The following is a 17,935-nucleotide window of genomic DNA, read 5'->3' as shown; positions in this document are numbered from 1 at the left end:
ACGAAAGGGGCTCTAAACAGCAATTTCATGCTGTGATAAAAGTTGGAAAATTAGAGTCCATATTGCTTGAAATGGATCTTAATCATCACTAAGTGGGGTAGCTGGAGAAAAGGAAAAGTTGACAATCTGTCTCCATGGATCCTTCTAGTGGTTTTAAGATTTAGAATGCATGACACCTAAAAGGAATAAGGAATATTAATGGGCAATCTACTTCTGGCCCTTAGTGGGAAGCTGGTAAAATATGTTTGCAGAAAGATGCAATAGTCTATCGGTTTAAGGATCTAACCAAGATGCCTTTTGGATAAAATCACTTGCACAGATAGACGTCTTTCACTAGATAGTGTGAGAGGAGGCAGGGTGGCTATCTTTCAAGGACGCTTTAATTTGTATCTTTACATTGAGGAGACAGTGTGGAGCAGTGGTGAAATGCTACTGGTATGCCCTCGTTGGGATATACCGCTAGCAGCCACCGCCAATGATTCAGAGAAACATAGAAACATAGAAGTCTGATGGCAGAAAAAGACCTCCTGGTCCATCTAGTCTGCCCTTATACTATTTTCTGTATTTTATCTTAGGATGGATATATGTTTATCCCAGGCATGTTTAAATTCAGTTACTGTGGATTTATCTACCACGTCTGCTGGAAGTTTGTTCCAAGGATCTACTACTCTTTCAGTAAAATAATATTTTCTCATGTTGCTTTTGATCTTTCCCCCAACTAACTTCAGATTGTGTCCCCTTGTTCTTGTGTTCACTTTCCTATTAAAAACACTTCCCTTCTGGACCTTATTTAACCCTTTAATATATTTAAATGTTTCGATCATGTCCCCCCTTTTCCTTCTGTCCTCCAGACTATACAGATTGAGTTCATTAAGTCTTTCCTGATACATTTTATGCTTAAGACCTTCCACCATTCTTGTAGCCCGTCTTTGGACCCGTTCAATTTTGTCAATATCTTTTTGTCGGTGAAGTCTCCAGAACTGAACACAGTATTCCAACTGGTGGTAGCAGTAGCCTGAGGCTCCGCCCTCTATCCCAGACATCACCATTTCCTTGTTTTTCACACGGTGCAGGTACAAAGCCTTCTACGCATGCGCAGAGGGTGAAAAGCATGCTTGACAGGGGCCCCCTGTGAGCAGAGCCCGCGCTTCTGAACTGGTAGGGAAAGTAAGTGGACTTCACTGGTGGTGTGGAGCTGATGGCAAAAATGAACCCTTCAATTTGATAATTCTTTGAACCATCGTAAAACCAGCAAAATCAAACATTTTGAACGTTGAACAAAGCCTGGGAGTTCTTTCCACATGTTACAGCTAGTGAAGGGCCACTCGTCTTACCTCCTAGCAGTGTACCCTCCGAGGCTGTCACAGGTGTGCGGCCACCCATCGGCGCAAGATTTGGTTTCTGCGTATGGGCAGCAAGCAAAATCTCACGCGAAGATGCTTGCAGGAGATTTTGGAGATCTTTGCTGATATTTTTGCTTCTACGCATGCGCAGAAGCAAAAAATCTCAGAAAATTGCCAAAATCTTGCTTATGGAAGCATCCTCACATGCACAGAAGCTAAATCTCATGTGGGGACATGTCAGGGGTGCACAGCTGTGCATGCAACCCAGAATCTTTTACCCCGGATGAAACACCTGAGTGCACTGGCCCCTGCCCACTACTGGTTAAATCCATGGTTGCCAAATAAAAGGAGTTTTTATGCATATGCTCTGGGAATGCATTGAAGTTCAAAAATTTTGGAAGGAAGTACAGAATGAAATTAACAATATGCTAAACATTAATTGGATAATCACGAAAGAATTAGCAACACTAGTTAAACATGGGGAATTACGAGAATTTAAAGAAATCAAAACAGCAGCTTTGGAAAGCACTCAAGCAGTAGTGGTATTAGGGTGGAAGGACAGCAATAAATGGACAATCCAGAATTGGTACTGGTACATGGTAGACCACATCCATTTTGAAATTATGGAAATAAGATTAAATAACTTTGATGAAAATAAATTGGAGAAGCTGATGGCACGATGGAATAAGGTGAAAAAATATATCTTAAGTAGAATTTATGATGACAATGTGAAAAATAAATTCCAATCACTTTTTGTATGTAAAGAAATGTAAACTGGAGCCAAGGAAAAAATTGAAATTTATTGTAAATAATTTAACCCCCTAAATGGTGGTGGGGTTTATTGGTGTTGGGCACTTTTTCTTTAAGATTTTTTTGTTCGTTTGTTTGTTGTAATAAAAATTTAATACAAATATTTTTTAAAAAAATTTTTTTTACAAGAGTTCTGTTAGTGACAGTTCAAAGTTACAATGGCACTGAACGAAAACGAATTATGACTATTTTTCACACATATGACCAGTGATGGGCTCCTGTGGGTGAGGTTGGATATGCAATACCGGTAGCAAAATTTTGGTCAGATATGCAGAACCAGTAGAAAAATTTTGATTTTTTTTTTCTTTTTTTCCCTTCTGGGCTCTCTGGGTAAGTTTTTCCTATCACAGTAAATGAGGTTGAATGTGTATAATGTTAGAAGAGCTGTGCATGCGTGTGTGTACAAACACTCAGAGTGGGGCAGCATACAAATCTTATAAATTATTATTATTCATTATTAAATTTATATAGTAGATAATCAGGAGTGTATGAATGCACGTTGTGTAAATGTTGGCAAATAGAGATAATATTAACAATAATGACCAACAAGACATGTGTAGAATTTGACATGAATTCACTATTGCAACAGCCTTCTCGGTCTGAGATAGGTTGACCCTACTGGCTGGACACTTGGGAGTAAGACTGTCTATGATCTATATCAGGGGTCCCCAAACTTTTTACACAGGGGGCCAGTTCACTGTCCCTCAGACTGTTGGAGGGCCGGACTATAAAAAAAACCCTGCGGTTTTCTTAATGCCGCTGCCTTGAGGGAGTAGGAGGAGGTGAAGTAGAACAAGTACCCAACTCCTTGCCGAGTTTTCTCTTTCTTTCTTTCTTTCTTTCTTTCTTTCTCTCTCTCTTCCTTCCTCTCCTTTTTTTTTCTCTCTCTCTCACTCTCTCTCACTAGCATTCATGGCGCGCGAGCGCAGCTCTTTCTTTCACCCACCACCGTTGCCTCCAGCCAAGCCGGCAGCAGTCGCCGCAAGTTCCTCGGGTGGGTTCTGTTACTTTCTAATAATCTCTGCACTTTCTACGGCTGCCTGGCTGGGCTGTCCAGAGGGAGAGGCAGCTCCCACCCAAGGAACCTGCAGCGATGGCTACCGGCGGGAAAAGGAAAGGGAGCCGCCCCCGCCCGCCGCGGATGGGCGGGTGCCGAGCCTCTCGGTTGTGGCCTCTCTGCCCCCATCCCCCTGCCAGCCCATAAGGGGATGGGGAGTGCGCACGCACGCACAACATTCAGAATAAGAAAAACCTTCACCATTCAAAAAAAGAAAAACTTTAGCCGGCCTCGCACTTTTGTCGCTCCCCGCCCCCAACTCCAACTCCCGGCTCCATGTAAAATCTTGTGTGCTGCCGCGGGCCGGATAAATTGCCTCAGCGGGCCGCATCCGGCCCCCGGGCCATAGTTTGGGGACCGCTGATCTATATACAAAGGAAATGTTTCTTTATAGATACATAAATCTCAAACAGAGACATTTACAAATTACCTGGAACAAATAGCACATGGATGGTCGATGTTCTATCAGTGGCTTTTTTGACTGTGGAAAGAAATATTTTGGCACTGGATATTTAGATTTTTTTTTTTCAATTTGTCACAGGAGCCAATTAATTTGAATTAGGATCATTGTAAGAAATTCAAGATAGATAGAAGTGGCAAAATACACCAGGCACACAGCACTCTAAGGAAGTATTTTGAAGTTAATTATCTTAACCAGTGTCAGAATGGGATGGGATGAGATGGGATGCAATGTGATGGAATAGAATAGAATAGAATAGAATAGAATTCTTTATTGGCCAAGTATGATTGGACACACAAGGAATTTATCATTGGTGCATATGCTCTCAGTATACATAAAAGAAAATATACATTTGTCAATAATCATGAGATGCAACACTTAATTATCGTCATACAGTACAAATAAGCCATCTGGAAACAATCAATATTAATATAAATTGTATGGATACAAGCAACAAGTTACAGTCATAAGCGGGTGGAAATGGATGATAGGAATGATGAGAAGACTAATAATAATAGTAATGCAGCTTTGGTGAATAGTTTGACAGTGTTGAGGGTATTATTTGTTTAGCACAGTGATGATGTTCTTGTGTCTAGTTGTTCTTGTGTGCGGTGCTCTATAGCATCATTTTTGAAGGTAGGAGTTGAAATAGTTTATGTCCAGGATGCACAGGGTCAGTAAATATTTTCACAACCTTCTTTTTAATTCCTGTAGTATACAGATTATCAGTGGAAGCCAGGTTGGTAGCAATTGTTTTTCCTGCAGTTTTGATTATCCTCTGAAGTCTATGCCCGTCTTGTCGGGTTGCAGAACCAAACCAGACAGTTATAGAGGTACAGCTGACAGACTCAATAATTCCCCATAATTATATAGTAACTATATAATTATAGTAAATATAAGGAGTCCTTACCTGTAAGAAGATCGCTCAATTAAAAACAAAAATAAAGTGTACCTGGAATTGTTTTAAAGAGCATGTGTGAATTTGTTGTGGTCTGTCTTTGCAGTACAATATGATTGGATTGTCTGAACTTAGAGAAAGATCTTATTTTTATTTTATTTATTCATTTGTCCAATACATAAATACATAGGAAGAAAAATAGACATGTAGTAATATATATAAGGGTAAAGTGAACTTAGAGGAGAGGATATATGAAAGGAAGAGAATATATATGATAAGTGAGAGAAAGGAAAGACAATTGGACAGGGGACGAAAGGCACACCAGTGCATTTATGTATGCCCCTTACTGTTGTGATTCAGCCTGAGGCTGCTCAGGGACCAGCTGTGTCTCTGCTGGCTCCATGCCCGGAGGAGGATGACAGCGCAGAGGAGGGGGCTGAACAGTCGGACGGGGGAGAGGAAAATCAGGAATGGGATGAAGGAGAACAGCATGAGAGCCCCGGGGGGGGGGCTCTCCCCAGCCAGTAGCTTGGAGTCATTAGGTGATGACGCACAAGCTGTCATTGACATGAGACAGCGACTTTCAGAGGAACGAAAGGAGCAGTTAGAGAGCTATTTTCACCATTGAAGTAGAAACAGCTGGGTTTGGGTGTGGTACTCATCAGCAGGGTTTAAAAGGCAGGTAAGCCCTTTAAGCCATGTGGAGTGTTATCAGCTTGGCGTGGCGTTATCCTGTCTTGTTTCTCACCGTCTCTGTTCCTGGCTTGTGGCCCAGCAGCTTTGGAAGATCCGTGGGAGGTATAGGTCTGCTATCTAAAGCTTTGGCTTGGCAGCAAGAATTCTGTATTGCTGCATGGACTTTTGGGCTTCGGCAATATATCTGAAGATACAGCATTTTCCTGTTTGTAAGGACATTTTCTGTTACCTGTGTTTTTCTTGAATTTTATAAAACTGCCTTTGCCTTTTACCAGTGTGTCTGGCTTCTCTTTTTGGGTTGGTATTGGCTTCGGGAGTGACCCAGACAGAACACTTACTGGCCTCTTAGGAACCTGGAGAGGTCAATCGTGGAGAGTCAAAGGGAGAAATGTTGGGGGTTAGGGGTTGACACAATTGAGTCTGGCAATGAGATCCACGCTTCGATAACTCAATTGTTGAAATCATATTTTTTACAGTCAAGTTTGGAGCGGTTCGTATTAAGTTTGAATCTGTTGTGTGCTCTTGTGTTGTTGCGGTTGAAGCTGAAGTAGTCATTGACCGGTAGGACGTTGCAGCATATGATCTTGTGGGCAATACTCAAATCATGTTTTAGGCGCCGTAGTTCTAGGCTTTCTAGGCCCAGGATTGTTAGTCTATCGTAATGAAGGAAGGTCTTCCTAACATTGCCCTATAAGTGTTCTGAACCCAAATTGTTCAGATCAATTGATATCTAGGGGGTTGCAAATATGCAATCTGTATATTGGTCCAGACTAGCTTTTTGGGAGGGGGGGGCTAATACATTGAATAAGGAAGAACTAGACTCTTGGAAACACTTTTCTCCCTTGTTCGCAGCAGGAAGTAAGTGTAACAAACCGTGGAAATTAGAACAAGAAAGGAATGCTAAGTCATCACATTTATGTATCTGTCAGTGCCCAATTACTCCCTATAGTACATCCCAGAGTGCCTTTCTTTCCTACATCAAAATTATATCATGTAGGTTTCAGAGCTTCCTCTGAGAGATCTATTCATTCTAAATTTCTTTAGTTGTTAATAATGATTCTTCTTTGCTTCTCTATTTTGCTGCCTATGATTTTATTGAAGCATTCTTCACATCATCATTCACACTGTCTTGATTTTCTTTTGTGTTTTTTACCTCTCGGAATCAGGCAGCCTGTTCTACCATTCCTGAATAATCAATTAGCTCAGTGTTTTTCAACCAGTGTGCCGTGGCACACTAGTGTGCCGCGAGACATGGTCAGGTGTGCCGCGAAGAAGGAAGCTCAGGTTCCGGTCTTGCAATTTTTTGCTGAGAGAGAGAGTGTGAGAGAAAGAGCGAAAAAGAAAGAGAGAGAGAGAGAAAGAGAGTGAGAGAGAGAGAAAGCAAGAGAGAAAGAAAAGAGAAAGAGAAAGCAAGAGTGAGAGAGAAAGAGAGAGAAAGAAAGCAAGAGAGAGAGAAAAGGAGAGGAAGGGAGAGAGAGAGAAATGAGCAAAAAGGGGAGGAAAAAGAGAAATGAGAAAATGATTGAGACAGAGAATGAGAGGAAAGAGAGAAACAAAAGAGCGAAGTGACTCTTGATTTAAAGCATATGATAAAAAACACCCAAAGAATAAGAGAGAGAAAAAACCCAGCCCTCACCTGTATTTGGAAATGGTTCAAGGGTGGGGAGGAGACAGGGATGGGAAAAGAGAGGAGAGTGTCTTAGGATGCCATTTTGTGTCATTTTGGTTGGTGGTGTGCCCCAGGATTTTGTAAATGTAAAAAATGTGCCGCGGCTCAAAAAAGGTTGAAAATCACTGAATTAGCTAATCTACTGTGTGTATTTCCCATTATTTCAATCTTTCCTATTTTGAATTTCTTTTTCACTTTAAAATGGTTAATTGGTTCTGATGTTATATCTGGTTTGTCCACTCTGGTCATGTTGGGGTCGCATGATTCTCATAATTAGAGATGAACAAAATCATACACATGAAATAAATGGAAAGGCCATTTCCAGAGCAGAGCTGTGTTCTGGCTTACCTTGCTGGTTCACTTCTTGATGCACATGCATGGGCATAGGTGTGCATGTTTGCTAAAAACAAAATGGCGGTGCCCACAGCGCCAACAAGCGAGGCAATTCGGGGGCATGGCAGGCCTGGGTCGCTGCTGGTTCCAGTGATTCAGGCTGACAAGTTACTACCAATGACCCGAGGTGGCGCAGCAGGTAGAGGGCAGTACTGCAGGCCACTAAAGCTGACTGCTAGATCTGCAGGTCAGCAGTTCAAATCTCATCACCAGCTCAAGGTTGACTCACTCTTTCATCCTTCCGAGGTGGGTAAAATGAGGATCTGGATTGTGGGGGCAATATGCTGGTTCTGTTAAAAACTGCTATTGCTAACATGTTGTAAGCCACCCTGAGTCTAAGGAGAAGGGCGGCATAAAAAAATTGAATAAATATATAAATAAATTTCCATAGAACTGCTCCAAACCAGGAGTAACTAACCTCTGGAATAGAGGATAGAAAGTCTGGATTTGCCCATATTTCTGTTTATGACACCATCTTTCGCTTTAAATGTCCTGAGACTTTATTTACTTATTTATTATTAATATTTTTATTATTAAATTTATTTGCCATCCATCTTCTTGTGAGCCTCTCCGAGTCTTCGGAGAGGGGCAGCATACAAATCTAAATAATAATAATAATAATAATAATAATAATAATAATAATAATAAACAACTTTAAAATGACTCTGAGTGGCTTATAGCATTAAAAGCAATGAACCCCTAAAAGACAAATATGCAGTACTGCAGGCTACTTCTGCTGACCACCAGAAGTTCAGCACTTCAATTCTCACTGGCTCAAGATTGACTCAGCTTTCCATCCAGCCAAGGTCAGATAAAATGAGGGCCCAGTTTGTTGGGGGCAATATGCTGACTTTATAAACCACATAGAGGGGGCTGTAAAACACTATTAAGTGGTTTATAAGTCGAAATGCTATTGCTATTACAATAGAAGTGAAGTTGCAATTAACAGATGGAGAGGGAGGGAGCAGTATGTGGGGTTGGAAGTAGGCAGTAGTAGCATTTAGACTTATATATCACTTCATGGGTTGCAGTGGAGGCAGTACGTTTATGCACTATTTATTGAATAATAGATTTTTTAAATTGTCCTTTCTTCTCTAGTACCTTAGTATGATCCTTAATTACTTTTAATTAATTACTTTTAAAATAGGAAATAATTAAATAGTATGTTTTCACCCATAAATTCACTCAGTACAATCCCCAGATGTTGAGATATGGAGATAATCAATATGTAGAGAGACCAGAAAATATAGCAAATATTGTGCCTCAATGTCCTAGGCTCTTCATTATATTCCAATGCTTCATTTCCTAACACCAGGGGTGTGGTGGCTTAGCTGTTAAAAGATGCTAAGCTTGTCAGCTGGAAAGTTGACAGCTCGGGTTGAGACCTGAACTCCCTGCAATGGGGTAAGCTCCCATTATTGGGCTCAGCTTCTGATCATACAGCATGCAAATGTAAGTAGATAAATAGGTACCACTTTAGTGGCAAATTAACATACTGGCCACATGACCAGGGAAATTGTCTCCAGACAATGCTAGCTCCCTCAGCTAAGAAAAGGGTATAAGCCAGTGATGGCGAGCCTTTTTTTACTCGGGTGCCGAAAGAGCATGCATGCACGCTATCGCGCAGGCGTGAGTGCCCACACCCATAATTCAATGTCTGGGTAAGGCAAAAACAGCTTCAGCCACCCCCTGGAGGCCTTCAGGAGGCCAGAAAGGGCCTGTTTCCCAATTTCTGGCGGTCCCAGTAGGCTCGTGTTTCGCCCTCCTCAGGCTCCAAAGACTTTCCTGGAGCCGGGAGAGGTTAAAAATGCCCTCCTATCCCCCTGGAGGCTCTCTGGAAGCCAGAAACAGCCTCCCAGAGTCTCTGTGGGGGGCAATAATCAGCTAGCCAGCACACATAAGCACGCTGGAGCTGAGTTAGGGCAACAGCTCACGTCCGTGCCAGCAGATATGGCTCCACGTGCCACCTGTGGCACCCACGCCATAGGTTTGCCATCACTGGCATAACAGAAACATAGAAACATAGAAGACTGATGGCAGAAAAAGACCTCATGATCCATCTAGTCTGCCCTTATACTATTTTCTGTATTTTATCTTAAGATGGATATATGTTTATCCCAGGCATGTTTAAATTCCATTACTGTGGATTTACCAACCACATCTGCTGGAAGTTTGTTCCAAGGATCTACTACTCTTTCAGTAAAATAATATTTTCTCATGTTGCTTTTGATCTTTCCCCCAATTAACTTCAGATTGTGTCCCCTTGTTCTTGTGTTCACTTTCCTATTAAAAACACTTTCCTCCTGGACCTTATTTAACCCTTTAACATATTTAAATGTTTTGATCATGTCCCCCCTTTTCCTTCTGTCCTCCAGACTATACAGATTGAGTTCATTAAGTCTTTCCTGATACGTTTTATGCTTAAGACCTTCCACCATTCTTGTAACCCGTCTTTGGACCCGTTCAATTTTATCAATATCTTTTTGTAGGTGAGGTCTCCAGAACTGAACACAGTATTCTAAATGTGGTCTCACCAGCACTCTTTATAGCGGGATCATAATCTCCCTCTTCCTGCTTGTTATACCTCTAGCTATGCAGCTAAGCATCCTACTTGCTTTCCCTACCGCCTGACTACACAAATGACAGGGATACCTTTTCCTTTAAATTTCCTAACATAAAAATAAACGAAGATGGTTAAATTTATAGAGTGGTATGCAAGCTTTACATCTTTTGAACACATGTAGGATAGAATTTGAACCACAATGCTTTGACCACTATCTTGCCAATTTGAATGCACACACAGAGAGAGATAAAGAGAGAGGGAGACACCACCAAAAACACTAAGAGCTAAAAAGTTGTAGATCAAGAAAATTGGATTACACAGGAATGCTAAAAAATTTGCCAAGTTGATAACAGTCTATTTGCATGGCTGAAGACATTTACATTGCTGATAGTCTATTTGCAAAGCTGGTTACAAGTATCTGAAAACATTTTGCAATTTACTCAAGTATTCTCTGGAGGGTTACAGACAGTTGGGTTTACTGGGAATGAATGGTAACAAAAAAAGGAAAGTTAACCCTTGAATGGCAATTCAGCCTCTTGCAGATATGGGACTGGCACTGTTTTGCAAAGAAATCAGTCATAATTAAAAGGGAGATACAAATTACGTTCAGTAAATCCTTCTCAAGAATCTCTACCTAGTAAATATCCTGGAGGCAGATGCTGTTTCCAGATGCACATTTAAGTCACTAACTTTCTAAAGCAGGGGTGTCAAACTCAAGGCCCAGGGGCCAGATCTGTCTTGTAGGGTGCTTAGATCTGGCCCGCAAGGCCGCTCTGGAAACAGCAAAGGACTGGTCCACAGTGCCTCTGACAGCAAAAATGGAGTTTGTGGGGTTGTGGGCGGCCCTCCCAAGCTCCATTTTCACTGGCAGAGGGTTGTAGGAGGCTGTCACAGCCAAAAATAGAGTTCAGAGCTTGTTTATGAATATCAACTGATATTGTAAGCAGGCCAACTGGTTGGTTAACTGGCAAGCCTTTGCTACTGTTTCCCGGTTTTTATTTCCTCGACCACAGGCGCCCTTTACACAAGTGACTTCAAGCTGGCCACGCCCACTCTGGCCCCCCTGAGGTCAAACACAACTCTGATGCAGCCCTCATTGAAAATGAGTTTGATACCTCTGTTCTAAAGCAACCCAAGAAAATAACCATCTTCTTATTGTTTATATTATATTCTGTGTTTTCCTCAGCTCTTCCTATACCGTTATCATATTTCAATATTTCCATACAAATAATACAATTCTTGGCCTGCTGCTCGTAGTTTTTCCCAAAGAGATTTGGGGAAATTGTGCTTGGTCATTTGTTGTTCATGCCTCCACAGAAAATATCCAAGGTTTTTTGTTGTTGCATCTCAGTGTTCTTTCTTTCATTCTCTTGAGATGTGATCTGATTAGACATTTTTCTAAGAATTCAGTCCAATGTTAAAAGCCCATTCCAATTAAAAATTCATTGACATTCTGCCTAGTTGTTTCTTTATGTCCACATCCACTCTAATCATCCCTTAAGTTGTTTCATAAAAATTGTTACAGAAGACATATTCAAAGCTCTTTCCTAAATGGTTAGACAGGCATCAAGGCTATAACAAGGATAAAATAGGGTTTCCAAGGCTTAATTACCATTATTTTGGGGAAAGTGAGTCTTTTAATAAACAAACATTGGGTTGAAGCAAGATAAACATAGAAAACGTGTATGTTAGTGCACGCGCATGTAGTTTTAAAGCAGCACGTCTCCTGAGATTAATTCTTTTTAATAGTTATTTAATTACTTGGGTTTTACTTAGGCTACAGAATCCTTCACCTAGTTTACATGAATAAAACAAAGCAATTGTTTGCTGAAGGAGATTATGAGCAAATTACCGTACTTTCAACCATTTATATCTTAATACTTGAGGGCATCTAAACATACTATTTTTTTCTAATCAGACTTTGTGAAATGTTTAAATATAAAGCTCATGTCTATGTATGCAACAACTGCTGCAGTGATATGTATCTCAAATTTTATTCTCACAAAAACAACTCAGCGAAGTAGCTTGATCTAAGAAAATGGTTTATTCCCTAGCTATGACTTTGAATTTTGGCCTCTTAGTCCTATTTATCAGATGAGATCTCGAGAAGAGCCGAGAATTTGGAAATGCCCATAGCTCTCAAGTAGAATAGATATATCATCTCTCAGCTGGATTATTGCAATATGCTCTACATGAAGCTCCCTGGAAAAGTTATTTGTAAGTTAGAACTGTTGCAGAATATCACTGGAGTGAACTATCCCAAAAGAGGGAGGTGATTATGGAGGAAACATTTTCAAGAATATCGCTGGTGGTCTTCATCCCCCGGCGCTTTTGCAGGAGGCCCGGGGGACACGGCTACCGGCGTAGCCGCCATCTTGTGGAAGACCGAGATCTCGCGATGCTTCGCGAGATCTCGGCCGAAATCTCGGGTGGCTTGGTCACCCGATGACGAGTCCGGGGTGGAGCCAGCCAGCCCTATAAAAGGGCTGGCTGGCTCGAAATCTGCCTTTTCACCTGGACTCGTCAAAGCAAACACCCACCCACCCTCCCTATCTTGCAGTGTGCCACTGTGGGTCGCCCTAGGGGGCCGAATAGGAATTTTTTGCAGTCTTGGCATTTGCCGCGATTGTTTTTTCGCCTATTTCACACTGAGGTGACGGATAAGCGGCTAGGGGGGTGCTTTGCCCCTATTTAGGTTAATTGGCTTACCTTTGGTCATTTGGGTAGGCAGGTTAGGGGCGGAAAACTGGGTGGTAGTTTAGCAACTGCGTGTTCTCCGTTGGGCATCTTTGGGGATGATTGACAGGTTCTCTCCAAAGGCTTGTGGTGCGAGCGACCTGAGCAATTGGGGGGAACCCGTCTTTGGGTCCCGCTCATTTAATTCCCCTTGTAGGGGTTAGCCGGCGGGACCTCCCACATGCAAGTGCATGGCAATGTCTCAGGTGAGGGAGAGGTCCCTCACCTGGATTAGCATGGAGCTACGCCCATAAGTTGCCCCGGAAGTTTTTATGATGTCATTTTCCACCCCGGAAGCAATTGTTTGACCCTGCGGGTCCATTTTAGGGTTATAGTTGATTATTCTCATTATGCTAATTTATTTAAACAAATTATGCAAATTTAATTAATAAAAATGACCCAGTTTTAAATCCAGCTCTTGTGTCCGTGTCGTTACTCTGCCTCTCCTGCAATATCTTAGTCTTCTGTCATATTGCAAAGCAAGGAGGCACAGCCCTAATAACTGTTCCCATTTTATAAAGAAATGCATGTTCAGTAGTTGAACTAGAGCTTTGTGCGTTAAAATATGCATCATTCTTAAAGAAAAGACACTCTAAAACTCACTTTTTATTAGTCATTGCAATCCCAAGAAAATGAAAACTCACCGTACATAGGATGTATATTTCTATCATAAAAAAGGAACAGCAGTGATAACAACAAAATAAAGTTCCCTGGAAGATTATTGTTCATCTGGGTTGCAGGAATATCTTTATTATTTCCTTATGGGATGTAGCATATCTGGTTAATGGTTTAAACAGTAAAGTTTCTGGTTGACTTGGATGTGGGAATTAGTGGTCCATATTGAAACAGATCATACATTATTGCACATTATTGCGTGTGATGAAAACAATGGTTGCTATCTTTCCTCAGGTAATCACCCATTTAGAACTATCTCTGGTGTTACACAAAAGCATGATCTCACACCATTATGAACTTTTGATTGCTGTTTTTTTTCCCCTGTAGGTATGGACATTCAGCAGGCTCAGGTTATTGTGCTCTCTTCAGGCACCAAATGCCTAAATGGAGAATACCTAAATGACCAAGGACTCGTTGTGAATGATTGCCATGCAGAAATTGTGGCTAGAAGAGCCTTCATTCATTTCCTTTATTCACAGTTGGAACTGCACTTGAGGTAAGTTTCATTTAGATAATACTCAGAGAAAGGGGAATTATGCGAGGAGCCTAAAAATAATTTTAGAAACAAAACTACATGTTGGAAAGAGACTCAAACTCAACCCTGATAAGACGGAGTGGCTGTGGGTTTTGCCTCCCAAGGACAATTCCATCTGTCTGTCCATCACCCTGGGGGGGGGAATTATTGACCCCCTTGGAGAGGGTCCTCCTCGATCCACAGCTCACATTAGAGAACCATCTTTCAGCTGTGGTGAGGGGGGCGTTTGCCCAGGTTCACCTAGTGCACCAGTTGCGGCCCTATTTGGACCGGGAGTCACTGCTCACAGTCACTCATGCCCTCATCACCTCGAGGCTCGACTACTGTAACGCTCTCTACATGGGGCTACCTTTGAAGAGTGTTTGGAAACTTCAGATCGTGGAGAATGCAGCTGCAAGAACAATCATGGGCTTTCCCTAATATGCCCATGTTACTCCAACACTCCGCAGTGTGCATTGGTTGCCGATCAGTTTCCGGTCACAATTCGAAGTGTTGGTCATCACCTATAAAGCCCTTCATGGCACTGGACCAGGGTATCTACGAGACCGCCTTCTGCTGCATGAATCCCAGCGACCAGTTAGGTCCCACAGAGTTGGTCTTCTCCGGGTCCCGTCAACTAAACAATGTCGTTTGGCGGGACCCAGGGGAACAGCCTTCTCCGTGGCGGCTCCGACCCTCTGGAATCAGCTCCCTCCAGAGATCAGAACTGCCTCCACCCTCCTTGCCTTTCGTAAACTCCTTAAAACCCACCTCTGTCGTCAGGCGTGGGGGAACTGAAACATCTCCCCCTGCCTATGTAGATTTTTGCGTATGATGTGATTGTATGTATGTTTTCATACACTGGGGTCTCTTGGGGTTTTTTTGAATTTTTAAATGTATTATTGTTATTTTAGATTCTAACTATTAGATTTGTCATTATATATTGTTTTTATCATTGCTGTAAGCCGCCCCGAGTCTACAGAGAGGGGCACAAACACACACCACAATCAAAATTGATAAAGTTGGATCAGTTTGCTTCATCCAGCTATCTCTGCATACTGAGACACCAATATGGGCTTCTGAGAAGCTCATCACCATATTATGTAAATAATATCTTCTTGCATGTTCTACAGCAGTGATGGCAAACCTTTTCTCCCTCAAGTGCCGAATGCATATGCGTGCACGCTATCACACATGTGTGAGTGCCCACACCCATAATTCAATCCCCAGGGAGGGCCAAAACAGCCTTCGCTGCCTGCTATGGAGGCCAGAAATGACCCATTTCCCAACTGCCAGTGGGCTTGGTAGGCCCGTTTTTCATTCTCCCAGGCTCTAGAGGCTTTCCCTCCCCTTGGGAGCCCTCCAGAAACCTAAAATGCTCTCCCAGAACCTCTGTGTATGGTGAAACTTCGATGGAGAGCATGCATGTGTGTGCTGGAGCTGAGCTAGGGCAATGGCTCATGTGCCAGCAGGTATGGCTCCACATGCCCCCACGTGCCAAAGACTCGCCCTCACTGTTCTACAGCAACCATACTTAGAAGCATACTTGAAACGTTGTTAATATTAATCCTTATAAACTAACTCTTGGGAAAAATATATGTGGTTGCTAAGAGTCATCAACTTGATGGCACATAATCATAACTAGCAACCCTTGACAGACAGATACAGCTTTAATCTTTTCTGCATTTAAAGATATCCAGATTCTTGCCCACAACTGCCACATTTTGTAGTAGCACGCTCTACATCCATTGTTCTTCTTTCTTCTTCTAGTCATTTTTTCCAGTTCCCTGTTGCTTGCAAGAAATAAAAACCAGGAAAGAGTAGCAAATGTTTGCCAGTTAACTAACCAGTTGGCCTGCTTACAATATCACCGGGAGTCACTGCTCACAGTCACTCATGCCTTCATCACCTCAAGGCTCGACTACTGTAATGCTCTCTACATGGGGCTACCTTTGAAAAGTGTTCGGAAACTTCAGATCGTGCAGAATGCAGCTGCAAGAGCTATCATGGGCTTTCCTAAACATGCCCATGTCACACCAACACTCCGCAGTCTGCATTGGTTACAGATCAGTTTCCGGTCACAATTCAAACTGGGGTTTTTTAAATTAACTTAAATATTAGATTTGTTTACATTGTATTGTTGTTGCTGTGAGCCGCCCTGACTCTGCGGAGAGGGGCGGCATACAAATCTGATTAATAAATAATAATAAATAAATAAATATCAGTTGATATTCATAAAATAGCTTTGCTGGTCAGCAAGGTGAGACTTCACCCAAATGTTATTGTATATGCAGTATGTTCCCAATGAGATTCAGTTAATATTTATGAGTATACAGTACAACATACAAGAATACCGTATAGGAAGAAGACCAACCATCATCTCCTGAAGCAAATTGCAGCTGCATTTCAATTCTAATAGTGGTAAAATAACCAACATTAACTTTCTTGCCTCACCGTCTTCAATCCATGAGGTAGATAAAATGGCTCTTGATTCATCAGCAAATATAAAGAGGAGGATGGCAAGAGAAATAACAGCATGAAATATATTTAATTCTTTAAATGCTCTGATTTCACAGGCTTGCCATTCAGCTGTAGCCTTGGGTAGCCAATAAAATATTGATCATTATAAATACTATAAGTTCAGAAACCAATTATTCTAGCCTGCCAAGTTTTGACAATCCCTGAATTTGGAAGCCTCAGGCAGGCAGCAAAAAGAATTTGCTCCAGGCCCCAATCCACCACCATCATCCTTCTTGCATTTAGTGATTAGTGGATTAATCTTAGCTTGATGAAACTACATTGCATCATTGGGTTCATAGTAGCGATGTATTAAATTCAGGCAACAAGAACCATGAATAAATTAAATGTAAATAAGAAAGTTCTAATGCAAATTTTTGAGTTGTTTATTTATTTATTTATTTATTCATTCATTCATTTATTCATTTATTCATTTATTCATTTGTTCAATACACAAATACATCGGAAGAAAAATAGACATGTAGTAATATATATAAGGGTAAAGTGAACTTAGAGGAGAGGATATATGAAAAAAAGAAAATATATATGATAAGTGAGAGAAAGGAAAGACAATTGGACAGGGGACGAAAGGCACACCAGTGCACTTATGTACGCCCCTTACTGGCCTCTTAGGAACCTGGAGAGGTCAATCGTGGAGAGTCTAAGGGAGAAATGTTGGGGGTTAGGGGTTGACACAATTGAGTCCGGCAAGGAGTTCCACGCTTCGATAACTCGATTGTTGAAATCATATTTTTTACAGTCAAGTTTGGAGCGGTTCGTATTAAGTTTGAATCTGTTGCATGCTCTTGTGTTGTTGCCGTTGAAGCTGAAGTAGTCATTGACCGGTAGGACGTTGCAGCATATGATCTTGTGGGCAATACTCAAATCGTGTTTTAGGTGCCGTAGTTCTAGGCTTTCTAGGCCTAGGATTGTTAGTCTATTTTCGTAAGATATTCTGTTTCAAGTGGAGGAGTGAAGGGCTCTTCTGATGAAATATCTTTGGACATTTTCAAGGGTGTTGATGTCTGAGATGTGGTATGGGTTCCAGACAGATGAGCAGTAGTCTAGGATGGGTCTGGCAAAGGTTTTGTAGGCTCTTGTGAGTAGTGTGAGATTGCCTGAGCAGAAGCTGCATAGGATCAGGTTAACAACTCTAGAAACTTTTTTGGCGATATTGTTGCAGTGGGCTTTAGCACTTAGGTCATTCGATATTAGTATTCCAAGGTCTTTTACTGAGTGTGGGTTGGCAGTGAGAGATTGTTTATTCAGTTCGTATGTGCGGTTTGGATTCTTTTTGCCGATGTGGAGGGTAGAGCATTTGTTGGTTGATATTTGAAGTTGCCAGGTGTTAGACCAGTCTGAAACAAAGTCCAGGTGTTGTCTTTTAACTCACCATCACTGTACTGCTTTGGATGCTCCCTCCTCTTAATAGAGAAAGAAAAGTCCTATGTAACTATGTAAAGCTACATAATTATACAAGGCTGCCTGAAATTCTTTCATGTTGGCCTGTTTTTCTTCAGCAGTGATTAGATATTCATAATAAAGTCATGTTTCATGAAGCTTCTTGGTTGTATCCAATTAACACACTAATCAAGACTTGATAA

The 17,935-nt window shown here is 41.6% G+C and overlaps 1 protein-coding gene across 1 annotated transcript in view; it reads left to right on the top strand.

Annotated features, from left to right (window-relative positions):
- ADARB2 (adenosine deaminase RNA specific B2 (inactive)) overlaps positions 1-17,935 on the top strand; it is a 599,017-nt gene that overhangs the window by 522,395 nt on the left and 58,687 nt on the right. Inside the window, exon 6 of the mRNA XM_070729429.1 lies at positions 13,628-13,796. Coding sequence (XP_070585530.1) covers positions 13,628-13,796 — 169 coding nt within the window. The remainder of the gene's footprint in view (positions 1-13,627; positions 13,797-17,935) is intronic.

Source organism: Erythrolamprus reginae, chromosome Z (genome assembly GCF_031021105.1).
Source record: "Erythrolamprus reginae isolate rEryReg1 chromosome Z, rEryReg1.hap1, whole genome shotgun sequence".
Classification (NCBI taxonomy): Eukaryota; Metazoa; Chordata; class Lepidosauria; order Squamata; family Dipsadidae; genus Erythrolamprus; species Erythrolamprus reginae.
The sequence above is the reverse complement of the archived record's forward strand: the minus strand, read 5'-3'. Positions and strand labels throughout refer to the sequence as shown.